General features: G+C 41.1%; 2 protein-coding genes across 2 annotated transcripts; one reads left to right on the top strand and one right to left on the bottom strand.

Moving 5' to 3' along the window:
• Nucleotides 1–1,730: 1,730 nt before the first annotated feature.
• Nucleotides 1,731–3,071, bottom strand: MELLADRAFT_92240 (uncharacterized protein; the record flags this gene model as incomplete). The annotated part of the gene is made up of 3 exons (XM_007405425.1): nucleotides 1,731–2,041; nucleotides 2,109–2,677; nucleotides 2,767–3,071. 3 exons carry the CDS (start codon nucleotides 3,069–3,071, stop codon nucleotides 1,731–1,733), a joined length of 1,185 nt encoding a protein of 394 aa, XP_007405487.1.
• Nucleotides 3,072–4,557: 1,486 nt separating this feature from the next.
• Nucleotides 4,558–9,098, top strand: MELLADRAFT_115312 (uncharacterized protein; the record flags this gene model as incomplete). The annotated part of the gene is made up of 3 exons (XM_007405792.1): nucleotides 4,558–7,396; nucleotides 7,678–8,503; nucleotides 8,594–9,098. The coding sequence occupies 3 exons, from the start codon at nucleotides 4,558–4,560 to the stop codon at nucleotides 8,760–8,762; spliced, it is 3,834 nt and encodes a 1,277-aa protein (XP_007405854.1).
• Nucleotides 9,099–15,349: the final 6,251 nt, after the last annotated feature.

Genomic DNA, 15,349 nt, shown 5'->3' with positions numbered 1-15,349 from the left:
GAGTTTACAAGTTCGCGGTGAAAGTGTTAGCAAAAACTAGATTATCTGGACGTTTGAAGATTGATGAAAGTAGGACCCGTAAGGACGATGAAAGGCCACTACCAGTGGTGCGACGCACGAACGGATGACCGATCACTTCTGACTCGCAGCCGTGGAAATCCCCCGTAAGAAACAGTGTTCAGGCATGAGATCTCTCGATAGCTCTCGATGTTTTGCAAAGTCCGGAGGAAGGCACCGAGGCCGCGACATAGCGCGTCATCCCCGCAAGCGACAACTTTTGATCGAACGAGCTGTGAGAACTCGCTGTTTCTCATAAGGTTTTGCACAACGCTATACACCGCCCAATGCGCTCAACATTGGTAAGGCGGGATGTGTTTCTGAGGAAATGCTTGATGAACTCCTAGTTTTGAATATAGCCTTGATGTGTTTTAATACAAAGCATTTGGAAAGCGAGTTGTGGGTTTGGGTTCCAGAATAACAGCTAGCGGTTGCAACTGTTGCAACTTGCTTATGGCATCCAAAACATCAGAACGATTGGGGAAACTATACACATGAGTATTCAATTCCCTACACCGTGTTTGCGTAAGTTTGGTCGCAAAACTCAAGCGGATCGGCCGGGGATTTCGATCAACCTTTTTTGAAACTGTTGATTTTGATCACCAAGCTTGCCCAATTTCCCCCACAAAACTTGAGCAAATCGGCGGGGAATGGTGGGAGAATCTGGCTCAAGAATTATGAAACCTGTGTGCAGTCGTTTTCAGAAAGATTGGAACCTTTCGCGCGCATGACCCGAGCAAATTGGCGTGGACTCGTTTCCAAGCTTTGTGAACTCGACTGTGCACTTTTTTTGTGATTCCTAATTGTGTGTTTTAATGTGGGTTCACTTTGTCTGTGAAGTCTTTGATAAAATTTGATAGCCAGAATCTCTTCTGATTATTCTGGTTATTCTTTTGCTATAGCCATTCTTTGGGGCATGGTTGGTGTGTCTATATCTCGGCAAAGCTCACTGGTAGTCGGAGTGAGAGATTTTACCTATCGTCTTTGATGATTGAGACTCATTCAAATTCTTATTCGGAGTGTTCCGTAAAATCCTTTTGTGATAAATGAGATCTGCAAAAAATACAACAAAAGACAGAAAATCTATACAAGAAATGTAAGTCTGACAGCTTGTGATCCATGCCAGAGTTAATACAAAAAGCAGAGTTGAATGATGCAAAAATCGAACGGTCTAATGGATGAACTGAAGTAATGATGAGCATGAAAACACCCAGTGCTGAAAAGTGTAGATACAGTGACATATCGAGTAATTCACATATTCACATGATGTGATTCTATCACAAGTTGAGTGCGGTAGATGTCATTGTGACAGAGAAGTAACTTGCGAATTGATTACCGGGGGGGGACAGGGAGGTTTTGTATAGTCCACCATCTCCAACAGAATAGGGACACAGTTATTGGTAGTATTCACAACGAGAGACAACCAAAAATTGTCGTGATACAAGTAAAAGAAGCGGAGGTGGCCAAAAATGGTACTGACGTGTTCGTTCTACAAGCCATGTTAGGCAACTGATCGGGAGGGATCTGAAAGAAATCTGTTCCGATAAGAACGTCTTTGTATGAAAACAAAAGAAGTGAAGAGTATGTAAAAGCGCGTCGGAGGCATCGAAAGTGCACACAAAGAGAACAAAGGAAAAGGACATAAATAGCAATAACAATAAGGAGATGTGTTTTTAGAATCGGAGGTCATAAGTCAATCCAGGAATGAGGAAAGTCCACATATTCCAATCTTCGAGTGGCTTAAATACATTATCTAGTAGTCTAAAGTCACGAATCCACTGTTTTCTAAAGGGTGTTGCAGTCAATAGCGTGAAAACCAATACCCATAGCCATCCTCCTCCCATCTTACGAGGTATCAATGGGATGATGTAAGGCTCTAGAAGTATGCCAACAGGTTGGATCAAGAAATATGCGAAAGATGCTGGGAATTCCTGGAAGTAAACATGTGGGGATGGGTGTGATTTAGGAGCAAAGTGATGTACCACTAAACGGAATTTGGAAGAGGACGTTTCAGAATGCGAAATGAAGCCTAATATTATAAAAGCACTCACCATACTCGTGCAACACGGCACTAACAAAAAAACTCCCAAACAGTCCACAAATCTTTTGAGCCGTCAACCCACCTCCCAGCTTTCTGGCTATTGTACTTGCAGGGTACCCACCACACATTAAAAAATCTCTTCTGAACATTTGGTGCCAACCTTTTCCCCAAAACCAACTAAGAGAAGTCGCGGAATGAGGTGAGTCGAAGGCAGGATGAGCTAGGGTTGGATCAGTAGATCTCAATATCCATTCTGGAATCCAAACACGTTTTCCCAACCAATGAACCAGATGACATTGTACATTCATTTGAGAGATAGATAAATCGGTTCCCGAGATTAAGAGAAAACCAAAAGCTAGGGTTGTCAGTGATTCTGCCAGAAAGTCGTTTATTCCGAATTTGGGGATTCCGATGGCCTCCAGAGCCCGGGCGGGCGATTTTTGATCGCGAACCAAGAGGAGGAAAGCAAGTGAAGACGTGTTGAGCAGATTCATAAGAAATATTCTTCGAATCACCGCAGGCAGGCGTGGACTTTCAACCCTGATCTGTTGGCCCCAGCCATACTGAAGGCCCCGAAGACTGATTATGATGAACGATTGACCCAGAAACAAGGTAGGTAATTAGACAGAACTCGTGATCTTCAACCCAAGAAGCATATTTATACATACCAGAAAAATTGCTCGGTGGTCCATCCAGCAATCTCGCTCCAATCAGTCTTCATGGGTGCTGCATTCTGAATTTGCGTCGTTGAAGTAGAAGAAGACTTTGAGACAGATCTGGTCCAATACTTCCCTTCCCAGTATCCGCCAGTCATGCCCCACTCGATTGATTTTGCAGCCAAATGAAAGCTCCATACTGCGAAAGCCATGTTAATGTACCCACGTTTCATGACCGGCAGGAAACAATAATCCACCGGAGTTGTGATAGCGATGAGAAAGTTCAACGGCGCAAGGCACAATCTGATTGAACGCATCATTGAAGATTGGGCGAATCGAGAATGTAAAAGAGAGCATTGAATCCAAAGAGGCAGAAAACGGACGATGAATGTATAAGAAGGTTGCCGACATGATGGTGTTGCTTCTGTCGACCAGAAGGCTCCAACTAAGGCTGTCAATGACATTTCGATGAGAGAGACAAAACAACTGGAGTCGATAGATATGGGGGGAGTATCAAGTTCTATCAATTGCGCTCCTTTGGGGATCTGATGAGGTTTGATGTATGTTTTGTGAGAGGCATGCTTCAGTTCAAGACATTTCAAGACCTTATAACTTCGATCGGAACCAAACAGGTGGAGAACAAAAGCATACACCATGATCCGTTCATTTCACACAAACCCGCACAAACCTCTCTTCCTCCTTTGATCAAATTGCAAGTTTCTTCACTGACTGGACAGTAGACCAGGGTACACCTCACTCACCATCATGTGCACCTACAAATGAAGTCTGATCCTCACCACTCCCATTCGGAGAAACAAGTCGCTTGTATACATACAGCAGCCCATAACCCCTCTAATCCCATAAGCATCTCTTGTGTTCAAGATGAATACTGTACCACCACTTTGAAACATTTTGATTTCAACTTGTTCTTTGTTCAGCGGATATCCGTGATTATATGGCATGTAAGAGCAGAGACCAATTGGAGGATCAAGGAAATACGAGCCGCCCGTGATCAAGAGCGCGCATCGATAGTCTAGCGGAATGTTTGAATTTCGATTTGCATTCACAAATTTCGGTATCCATGAATCAGTCCGCTTGCCGCAATGTTGGAAAGACTTACGAGCTGGTCTAATCTGCCACTGGCAGAGCTATCAGTGTATCTGTGTCTCAATAAACAAGTCTAAAGTGTGAGTAAATACTCATGTTGTAGAAAATTCCTTAAATCAAAAAAGCAATTTCCATTACAAAGAAGCGTGCCGAACGCGCACGCGTGGGAAGGCGCGCCGTCAGGCGCCCTCGACATCAACATGACAACGGGATTTGAAGGTTGATCGAGTCTTTCGCTCCTACTGATTGTATTTGTTACTCCTAAGTTGATCAAGGGAAGACTGATGGTTTGACTTGGTTTGACTATCCAAGTCATGAGACAGATCTACTTGTAGTGTACCATTCGTTTTGCTATTTTAAACCAGGGTTGAATCAAATGGTAAGTAGGTGGGAGTAGCTGTAGAACAGTGAGTTAAGTTTGGTGACAATGAAGCCACCCTTATTAAGCTTGAGATGATGAGCTTGGTAGTGAGTTGATGATTGAAGCAAGTGAGATGAAGAAGTGGGTGAGTTGAGTTGTAGTGTGTGTATCTAAAAAGGCCCCATTGTTGTTGTTGTTTTTGTTGTCGTCGTTGTTGAGAAGTGAAGACCTCATCAAGCATCAAGCATTCATTAAAAGCATTTTAGGTTGTAGTACATACTCAGTTTCAATACTTTCTTCCCTTCTTTTGTATCATCAACACCATTCTCATCATCATGAAAACTGACAACAGCAATCCTTCGAATTTAACACCACGAAGTCGAATACCAACTAAAAGGAAAGCACATCATTTACTAAATCACCTCAAATCTCATCATCAACTTCAAGATCCTTCGATTGACATCAAACCATTCGATACTGAACTCCACATTGCTCGTCCTGGTACTCCAACTATCATCTTAGATCACGTTTCTCAACCTCTGAGTGACAGCGAAGACCCTTTAATACTCAAAGATTCTCCTACAAAACAAGCTAATCGTCATCTACGTCGTCAATCGCGTGCACATTCTAATTTTGAAACGTTTCATCATCATCTTCCTTTAATCAAGACTCTCGAATCAAATCAAAATCAATATTCACTTCCATCTGCTAGTATATCAACTGCTACTTTTGCTTCTCCTGGGCCAGATCAACTCAATACTCCTACTCGTTTCTCATCTGAGAACAGAAGTCGTCCAGAAAGTCACGTCAAAGACAATACGGTCTCAAAATCACCTCTTCCTCGTTCATCAGATTCAAGAGATCACGCATCTATCTCTGCGACACTCAACCGGCATAACTCACCTCATCTTTCAGGAAAAGACTCACAGCACATGACCCGAATCACTGTCAGTTCTCGTCAAGAAAGAAACTCTAGCGAAGGCTCTCTGGCGCGAAACTCTTGTGATTCATCAACTGCTACGCGTCTGCCTTCTGCCGTTCCAATCCTTGAACCACCCTCACATATTCAGCTTGATGATCAAAGCTCAGATGGAGAGTCAGACACCCCAGCCGCATGGCCAACGAACCTACAAGATGACCAACAGAATCAAGCTCAACTCTCTTCACCTCCCCCCACACCATCCTCAAGAGGTCCTAGTAGATCATCGTCTGCACACGAAACCATAATCTCTCAGCCTCGAGGTTCTTCTTCAAGTCAATTCCTCGAGATTGTGCATGAGAATATCGTCGTCAGTTCGTCATCTGCAAGTTCAGTAGCCTCCAGTGATACTTGTCGGCCTACTTCTAGAAGAAAGGCTACTCAATCTGTGTCCTCTGCTTCTATCCGCTCATCGCTGACGCCTCTCAACAACATTCCGCCCAAGCGCTCTCCACGAATCGATTCGGCTTCAAGCAGGGAGGTTCTGACGAGTGATTCTACGAATCAGCAGGCGGGTCAACTTTTAGATCGATACTCTAATCAAAAAACTTCACTTCCCCTACGCAGCCCTACTATTAAGAATCAGTCAGTCCCATCCAACCGGATCATGCAACTGAACCACGGTTCGACAAGTCCTTCCTCTCCGAACACCAGTTTCCAAGCTCTGAGGCACAAGAAAAGGCTTGGAACACCTCCTAAACCAAGAGAATGGGATAAACACAACGCGTTTCAAGAATTCGAAATTGAAAACTCTGATGTTGAAGTCACGATCACTTGCGCGGATGATGATCATGATGGAATTCGACAACGGAAGCGTTCCAGATCTAGGCTCACTATGGGACATGTCGAAATGGTTTTACAGAATTGGCCACCAGAGGAAAATGTTGTTCTTCAATCTACCCCAAAAGGTCTGCTCAAGATTCATCGTCACTCAGATCTTCCTTTCACACCGATTTTGCCCAGACCTTCTATGAGAGCTTCTCAGTTATTGGAAGAGGAAGACTCGTTAGAAGACGAAAACTCGGGATTGGCCAAGATGCCGGTTCAAGAAGATCAACACGTTCATCATACCGAAACTCACGATGAAGAAGTCATTAGCCCGAGTGAGGATGATCGGGGTGAAACAGACGATCATGATCTTGAGCAGGAAGACGAAGCGTCGCCTGACAATAGGAATAATCCATCATCACATTGTGGATTATCGGGTCAAGAAGATGACATTGTTCCCCCAAATGATGATCAAAGGCATCATAGTTCCATGTCGATGCATGATGCATGTGGCCAATCACGCGATTCACCAGCACACTATGAGAAACAGACTCATCAAGAACTCGCAGATGAAGAGATGGCAGATTCCTCCCAAGACGACAATGAGGACGAGCCCGCGAAATCTTGCACGGACTCATCATCAAATAATTCTGATGGTCAGACTTCATCGGACCGTGTAACACGCACTGAGGCGATGGGCGATGTGTCTGCCTTGTATGAATCGGATTCAGAGAGGAGCAGACAACGAGAAATTGGACAAGCAGAGCTTTCTGAAAGCAGCATTAGGAGTAATTCTCGATCAGACCCTGATCAAATGTCAGATTCTAATCAAGCTAACCCATCAAATCCAGATCTTCTGTCACATTCTAATCAAGAGACTACACCAGACTCCGATCAGGTGACAACACCGCAACAAGATACATTAGATTTGGATCCAGCCGCTGGACAAGACGCCGATTCCTCTGCCCCGAAGATTATATCAAGAGAAGCTGAAGTACAGGATATCATCAACGCGCGCGACACTACTCCGGTACACGGTCCATCATCGTCCTCATCATCTGCTGATCGTGTCTCATCAAGTGAATCTCAAAACCCGCCTAAGCAATTTGACATCTCCAAGCGAAGCGTCCATCTTCCTACCTCTCAAAAAGATTCAGCAGATGGTTCTGTCATGATTACGCCACCTATGGAATTTCAATCTGTCCGTTTGGGCGCTCCAGCTACGTCATCGCGTGGTTCAGATGGGATTCATCCTCCGAGCCAACCTATCTTTGACACTAGATCACAATCCTCCTCTTGTGGTCGTTTGTCCAGTGACCGTACTTCATCTCACGCTTGTTTAAAAAATGATCAATATCAGAAGAAAGAACAGTTTCAGTCAATTGCTCAACAACTCGAAAACAAAAGACAACCCTTATTGACAACAAGTCAGTTCCTTATTTTTCTTCAGTATAGTTGGATTTTATACTTAGAGAACTAATTATGTTTCCCTGCCTTTCAGATTCTTCTAAGTCTTCGCTTAGAGATGTATCTCCTGAACCAGTAGACCTCATCAAGACTCCTCACGATCGCGTTTCTGGTAATAACTCTGCCGTCGAGAATATTGGCATTGATGATAGATGTGCGTGATTTGCTGCATATTCTGAGTTTGGTGTGAATCAGATAAGAAATAAAAATATCAATATTGATTATTTATCATCTTGAACAGTAGACGATATGATTGATCCTCCAGCAGTCAGAATTAATTCTACTCGTAGATCTCTGCTTACTTCCACGCCCCATGGAACCCGACTTCAAAGACCTTCACCATTTCTTTCACCAATTCCAAGTAATCCATCTCGAGTACTACAAATCTCATCATCTGATCCTAAAACTGCAGCTCAAGCTGCTGCTATCTTGAAAGTTTATCATGGTTTTATACCACGTGGATTTAAGATTGAAGATAATGAAGCTATCAATCATGATCAATTAGAACATCAGATGGAAGAATCTATTTTAAAAGAAGAAGCTAGGGCTGAAAGGTCTTTGTTTTATCAGCAACACGATCGGAACAAAACTTTGAGTGTGGTTGATGAAGATAAAGATGATGAGGATGAGGATGAGGAAGATGATGAAGATCTTGAATCTAATGAAGATAGGATTGATGAAATGGTTTCTAATATGCTTTCACCAAGACCTAATAAAACTTTAAACCGAATCGATACAGAAGAAGGAGAAAGAAGAAAGGAAAAAAGTTCTAGTGTATTTTCTCAACAACACGTTCCTCAAAGTTCATCTTCTAAACCGATTCCAAGGATCAAAAGTTTATCTTCAAATACCACTACCACCAATTATTCTTCACCAATGAAAACTTTAAATTATAAAGCTGATTTTAATTATTGGACTAAAACTGATTGGCAAATCTTAGAATCATGTTTGAGGAAAGCTCAACGTGCTTCTAATTCTAGTAATCCTGTTCATCCTACTACTGTGGTTTTGAAATTATTAAAAGTTTTGAAATTGGATCGAAATCAATGTCAAAAAGAATGGGAATGGTGAGTAGTCTTTCTCTTTTTGGTTTAGGTTTTCTTTTTGTGTGAGAGGTCTTACTGATTTTTTTTTGGGTGGGGGGGGCGATTTTGTAGGTCTTGTTTAGTTAGAAGAGTTAAAGCTTTACAAAAAAAGTCGGAATTGAATGATCATCAATATCAACAACAACGTGAGATTAGTTTAGGAATCGGATCTAGTAATGGGATTGAACTCAAGGGAAAAAGATCATTGTTCCATGAACTTAATGATTTATCTAAATCTTAAATTTTTTTGAAGTCTTTATTATTGGGTTGTTATTTTTTTCAATTTTTTAATTTTGGTGGGGAGGGGACGATTGGGACTTTTGAAGAAGAGAATCAAATTGCTGGAATCAAATTGTTGGTCTTTCTTTTTCGTTTCATTTTTGATGGGTTTTGTTTTTTTGTAATTTCTTGGGATTAAATAATTTGATGTTTAGGTTTTTCTTTTAATTAGTTGATATCTTTAGAATTTTGGTTTCCTTCACTTTTGTTTTGTTAATTTCTAAATGTAATAAATTGTATGATTACATAAATGAAATAATGAATAGGAAACGAAATGGAAAGTTTGATTAGATTTTGTAATTTCATTGGGGGTTTGGTTTGGTACATGAGAAAAAATATGAGGTAGAGAATGGATTGGGTGAGGATTGGTCTATAATGGTTTGCTGTACTTTCAGACCATCCAACACACAAACCTCGATGTAGATATCTACATTGAGTGGTGCTTTTTGGTTTTTGTTTAGCTCATCAATGAAAAGATGCTTTCAACGCCTAAAGCCTGTGCAAAAAGTTTGTTCACTTGGATTTCAAAGGTCTTGAGCTGGAAAGTTTGTGGAGTTGTTGGAAGAGCAAGCCAGAAGCTGATTGGATGGTTGAATGTGTTGTCAAATATATCAGTAAATTTACAAACATTAATAAATAAACTTGCTTTTTGTTGAAACACAAAAGACTCCAACACCATTGAAGTAGCGTAACACTTGCTCACAAAGGCTTAGGGCATCAGCCTTCTTGTAGTTCCAAGCTTTTGCTAATGATATGATCATCTTGATCATATCATCAATTGTAAATGCCTGTGGAACAGTGACTGGACAAACCATTGGGTTCAAGAAGAATTGGATGATATAGATTGGTTCATTGGATGGCTTGGAAGGCTCATGTAAGACTTGCAAGCAGTGCACTTTGAAGGGTTTTAATTGTGCATAGAGGGATAGATCTATTGCTAGGAGTTGCTGATAAACAGTGCTGATCTTCTTCCAAATATCTCCAACCAATGTGTTTCCTTTTTCTAATTGCCTGATAGCATCTACAATGGGTCTACCAAATTTTACCAGGACTGAGTTTGAGGTAAGATTATCGCAATGATGATATTTTTGTTGATGTTTGTAGTCAAAACCTGATTGTCTCTCATTGCAAGGCAACTTTGAAACCCCTTGTCATGACTTTTGACAGATATTGTAACCTTTGCCATCAAATACCATCTAGATTCACAGAGTGTGCAAAGGCCATGAGTAACACATTCTTTGTTTTCCCTTTAACAAATTTTGACTCCAGAAGCTTGAGGAGATGAAGAGATTAACTATTGCTTGATCAAGTTCAATAATTCAGTTCATCTCCACATGACCAACAACCCTCTTTGCAATCAGATTGAATACATGCAAGCAATATACCAATGGGATAACATGATTGGAATTGGTGTTCACCATTTTCTTGTGATACTTAAAAAGCTAAACATTGTCTGGTGAAAATCATAATGAGGAGAAGGTGTGGTACAAATACAAGTTTGATTCAGACTTACCCATAACTTGATCATTGAGCTAGAAGATTCAGTGACAATGGTACAGATTTGTTCCCAGGTTGAAGCTTGCCCATGGCGGGGATCCTTCAAGGCTGCCAATATGGTTACAGAGGTGTGTCGAACATCATCAAGATCCAATACATGAATTAATTGTTAAATCTGTGTACCACAGAGAAGGAGGAGAGCATAGACACTTTTCTGCAAACAGTCAGTCCATCAAGCAAGCAAGATGGCAAGATTGGTGGGTTCTTTGAGTTCAGCCTTGGTTTTGACCAAATATGAAGTGTGAAGTCAGAGAAGAACTGTATCCATCATCATGAAACAGGAGGCAGGAGTGTACAATGTGATCAAAATACTGCATTGAAAGGCTCAGAAGGATGGTTTATGAAGGAACCAAAGATGGCCAGTAATAAGAGCTTTGAGCAGATGTTCATAAGTTTCCATGACTTTGTCTGGTTTCCAATGCTTGAAGAAAGAACTGAAGTTGGGCTGCTACTTGGGTTGCTTGATCATTGGGCTCTCTGGATTGTTGGTCTGTCTTGTGTTGGTGGTGTTTGCTGTTGCAGGTATGGCTTCACTGGTTTGGATCAGCTCAAGTTCCTCATCTGCTGATTTGTAAGTTTGTAAGATGTGGAGACAAACTTGCAGTGTTGAGTCATATGATGATATATTCTGGCTGGCTTTCCATCCATCACTAAGTTGCAGTCCATGGACTTAGAAAGACATTGGCTGTTGTTACGTTGGTCTAAAGATTTGAAGTCAAGTCATCTGGTATAGCTTTTACTAGGTGGTTGTATCCAAAACAAATATTCAGGTACTTTGATGGGCATTTTGGAATGTAGAACTTCAACTATTATGTGGAAGATGAGCAGGATATGAGGTTTTTGTTGCTAAGTCACACTCCAGATCATCCGTAATATTTATCTAGAGCACACTAGAGTCCCCTGGGCAGCCCGCCGCCCTCCCGTGCTCTGTGTAAAGATGCACTGCTCAATTACAACGTTACTTTGTCACTGCGGACAAAGGACCATCACAGTCCCCATGCAACCTTTGACACATCCTCCAATGCTCTTCTGCCTCCCTTAGCAATGCATCACCCCTTTGCCCTCATATTTCTCCACCGTCATCCGCTATTAAGCATGCCTTAAAATAAACCAAATGCTACCATGCTACTCCGATAACAACTTTTTGGCCCTGACTGGCTGGTAGTGATGATATTAACTAACCTGCATTGCAGGGTTAGTCTTGCCTCACAGTCAGTGAAGGCGCCTGACCTAGTCAAGTTGATAGCAAAGGGCTCGGTTGCTCTACTTAATTGGACTGTCAGCCCTGATTTAAATTGCATCACTTTCCGCAAATGCAATAACAGGTCAACATCGTGCAAATTGTGCCCCGCCAATGGCTGTGAGGACCTATGATGGCAATGATGGAGAATGACAACTCTTCGCAAAAGAAGTTGTGTCGTGGAGACCCAGGCAGAGACTGTCAATGGGTTTTGGCAATGGTCTGAGCCTTCTCTCATTCACTGCCCAGACTGGCCCGTTCTATTTAAGGGTCAGAGTCATGCTGATGTAGCTATGACCATGATCAGAGATACAGGGTGTACCACACCAACAGGTATGAGGCCCTATGACGGCAATGGTGCAGAATGACAACTCTCCGCAAAAGAAGGTGTGAGGCGGAGACCCAGGCGCAGAAAGTCAACGGGTTTTGACGATGGGCTGAGCCCTCTCTCATTTACTGCCCAGACGGGTTTGTTATATGAAGGGTCGGGGTCATGCTGATATAGCTATGACCGTGATTAGAAACAACAGGGTGTAGCTTTTGTTGACTGCATTGGTTAAGTTTCCGTTAACATGCCCGTAAGTGGTCGTTCTATCAAAGTATCGCGGTCAAACTGATGTAGCTATGACCGTGATTAACAACAACAGGGTTTAGGTTTTGGTGACAACAGAATTGAATTTTCGGCGGCGGCTTTTTTTCGTTTCGAGCAAATTTTCTTTTATTTGTTTGATTGAAAAGCTTTTGTCATGTCTCTAGTAACACAGAAGTACCCCTCACTTATTCTGTTACAAAACCAAACAGCTTACATCAATATGAAAGCTCTGTAGTGGATTTTTTACCAGCTTTTCTAGCAGCTCCTGATAGCTCCCAAAATGGCCATTGGCGCTCCTGGGAGTGCCAAAGGTGCCCCATTCACCACATGATGAGTGCAAAATAGTCATTGTATAGTTGCTGAGCATGTTGAGCAGGGTCTCAATCTATCTGGATGTGAGTCTGAGGAGGAGTAGTTGATGTGTGAGGTTTATCAAACAAGAATTCAAACACCGGTTGATTGTAGTCCTTTTTTTCCTCCTTGGCATTTGAAGACTTCAACAGGACATCGACTTGTCTTCTCTACAAAGTGGGCATTGTGATGATGAGATGATTAGTTTTTCAATGAGTTATATGAAATATGTATGATATTTCATGTCGATGTTTTGTCACTGTGGAATTGGCTGAATTACAATGCCTTATTGTTGGTAAATCAGACGGTAAAGCAGCTCATAGTGGATTTCATGTGTTTACCAATTTACTTGTTACACACATGATTAAATGTTGTGGTCAGGAACACAAAACTTACATAGTGGACTCCCTTAGAGAGATGATTAAGCCCAATGAAGGATTGATAAAATTAAAATGGCTTGATGATCAGATTTTGTGACACCAGCCTTGTAAACAAAGGGTAAGTAAGGAAGACCTTCAAAATGCACCAGTTGTTTTGTAAGTTTTATGGCAAATTCGAGATTGAATTTTGAATCTCATGATCATCAGGTTCAATTATCCCCAGCTTCTCATTGTTGTCAAAAATTGATAAATGTCAAATTCCATCAAAATAGCTTTTAGATTGAAATTAATCAAACTTGAGTTAAATATCAATGACAAACCATATGGAAGGAGCTGAAAATTCATGCTTGGTTTTGAATTGAGGGTCTTGATCATTCTAGATGTGGATCAAGTGTTCCTTGATTCGTGTTTACCAAGTGTAAGACTACCCAAGTGGTCAAAGTGGTTAGCAATAAAACCAAAAAGATCTGATTCTGAATTTGAATTTGGGATCTTAATCATGTACTCCTCCTTCTACTTTTTTTCGGATTGATCCCTAAAACATCCTTTCCACAATTTTTGAAAGTTTTTTCATTGTTCCATCCTTGGTCACAAAACAATTGTTTTTAGTGGAAAATGTGCTGCTGAACCAACATTGGGTTGTTGCTTTGTGTTACAAGCAATACTTATTGCGCTCAATAGAAGGGGTGTCTTCTTCACCCACTTGGCTGCACCTCAACTGGCAAAGGCTCTACGTTTGTGTTTCTCACCATTGCGTGTTGTGTTGTACATTTATCAAAGCTCAAAGGGACATCATGTAAGTTGACATGATCAGGCAGACCCCACTGCCAAGTTGTGTTGCTGGCATCACTAGAAAACTCTACCCTCAGGGGGCAAAACATCAGGCAATGATCTAATTCAATGTGTTGCCCGCAGTGCTCCTGTTTACCTGTTGCATTGCGCTGCTTGGAATTGCACACTTATAGCAATTCACCAGCCCAAAGTTGGCTGAAATCATACTTAACTGTGTTACAGTGAACTCATTAACATCAAATACTATGGTCAAATTAACTTAGATGTCTGATAGTAACTTGTCTGATAGATGCTGAACCTTGAGGGGGTAAAATTTTCTCTTCTATTTACTATCATCTTCAGGCTTATAGTTGAATGATGTAGTCTTTCATTGGTGTGAATGAGATCTATTGAATTTTTGGATGACCATTCAAAATATTGGATTGTGATTGATTTTGAAGCATTTGAAAAGGGTTAATCATGTTGATCCTCTGAGGTACATGGTGTATTTCAGCCATGGAATACAGAGAATGCCAATTGTTCTAATATGTCTCAATCAACTGAAATATAGTTTTCTGAAGTTCAATATCAATATTGATTGTCAAATATTGAAATTTTTTTGTTTATGAGCTTAGAAAGGAGTTATTGAGGTTATAAATATAATCTAGATGTTCCTGATTGGATGATTGATTTGAGAACGGGTACCAATGATATGCAGAAAGACAAAGGTCAAATGGAAGTTCCTGCAAACAACATCTAGACTTCAATCAAAGCTGAAAACAAACATACCACTTGTCCAACACTGAGAAACTATTGTCTGAAAGCTTGCAACATTGAACTTGAATTGAGTTGTATCAATGATGCTGATCTGATGTTGATTGGATAAACTTACCAACTTTGGACAATCCTGTAATTAGGGTTTGGGCAAAGTAGAATTTGGTGAAACTCATGATTTTAGGCGCAACTCCAACAAAGGGCCTGGCAGATCCACCACAGTCCCAGACTACATATACATGCATATTTTCTTTTTTTTCAACAGAGAAGGATTTCAAATGGAGTTGACCTGAAAATATGTCAGATTACAGAAAATCACACATCTTTAGGAAAAGTTAGTGGAACACATGGCAAAGAAATTAAGATTCAATCAAAAGCACAAAATGGTGGAGTTGCATGTCATGTGATCCATTTTGATTGAGTTGAAAATCCTTCCTTTTGATCAATTAGGCAGTAGCATTAGGCAGTAGCTGTCGGAGTCCCGTGTTAATTTTGAAAATATGTGAAAATACTCCAAACTGCGATTTTACAAAGACTCAGTTTGCCCAAACCCTATTGGGAGATAAATTGAACATATTCTAACTTGAAGTGAGGTTTGTGAACAATTTGCCCGGGATGCTGTGGGTTATTGTTTCCAAAAGGGATTGGGTGATGATAGACAACCTGCTAGGTTACAGTAGATGACTGCATTTGCAAATGATGGTGAATGCAAATCAATTCACAGTGCAGGTTTGTGAATTGAGTCCTCAAGTTAACTCAAAAATTGTGGAGTTTGTCAGGTTCTGCAAGGGAACCTGGTTTGCCTTTAAATGATGAGAATGATACGAAACTTCGCGTCGAGATTGCGCCATATTAATTTCTATTTTCCTCTGTTTCAGAAAACC

This window comes from Melampsora larici-populina (assembly GCF_000204055.1).
Source record: "Melampsora larici-populina 98AG31 unplaced genomic scaffold MELLAscaffold_4, whole genome shotgun sequence".
NCBI classification, from domain to species: Eukaryota; Fungi; Basidiomycota; class Pucciniomycetes; order Pucciniales; family Melampsoraceae; genus Melampsora; species Melampsora laricis-populina.
Note: the sequence above shows the minus strand (reverse complement) of the source record. Positions and strands in the feature narration are given on the sequence as shown.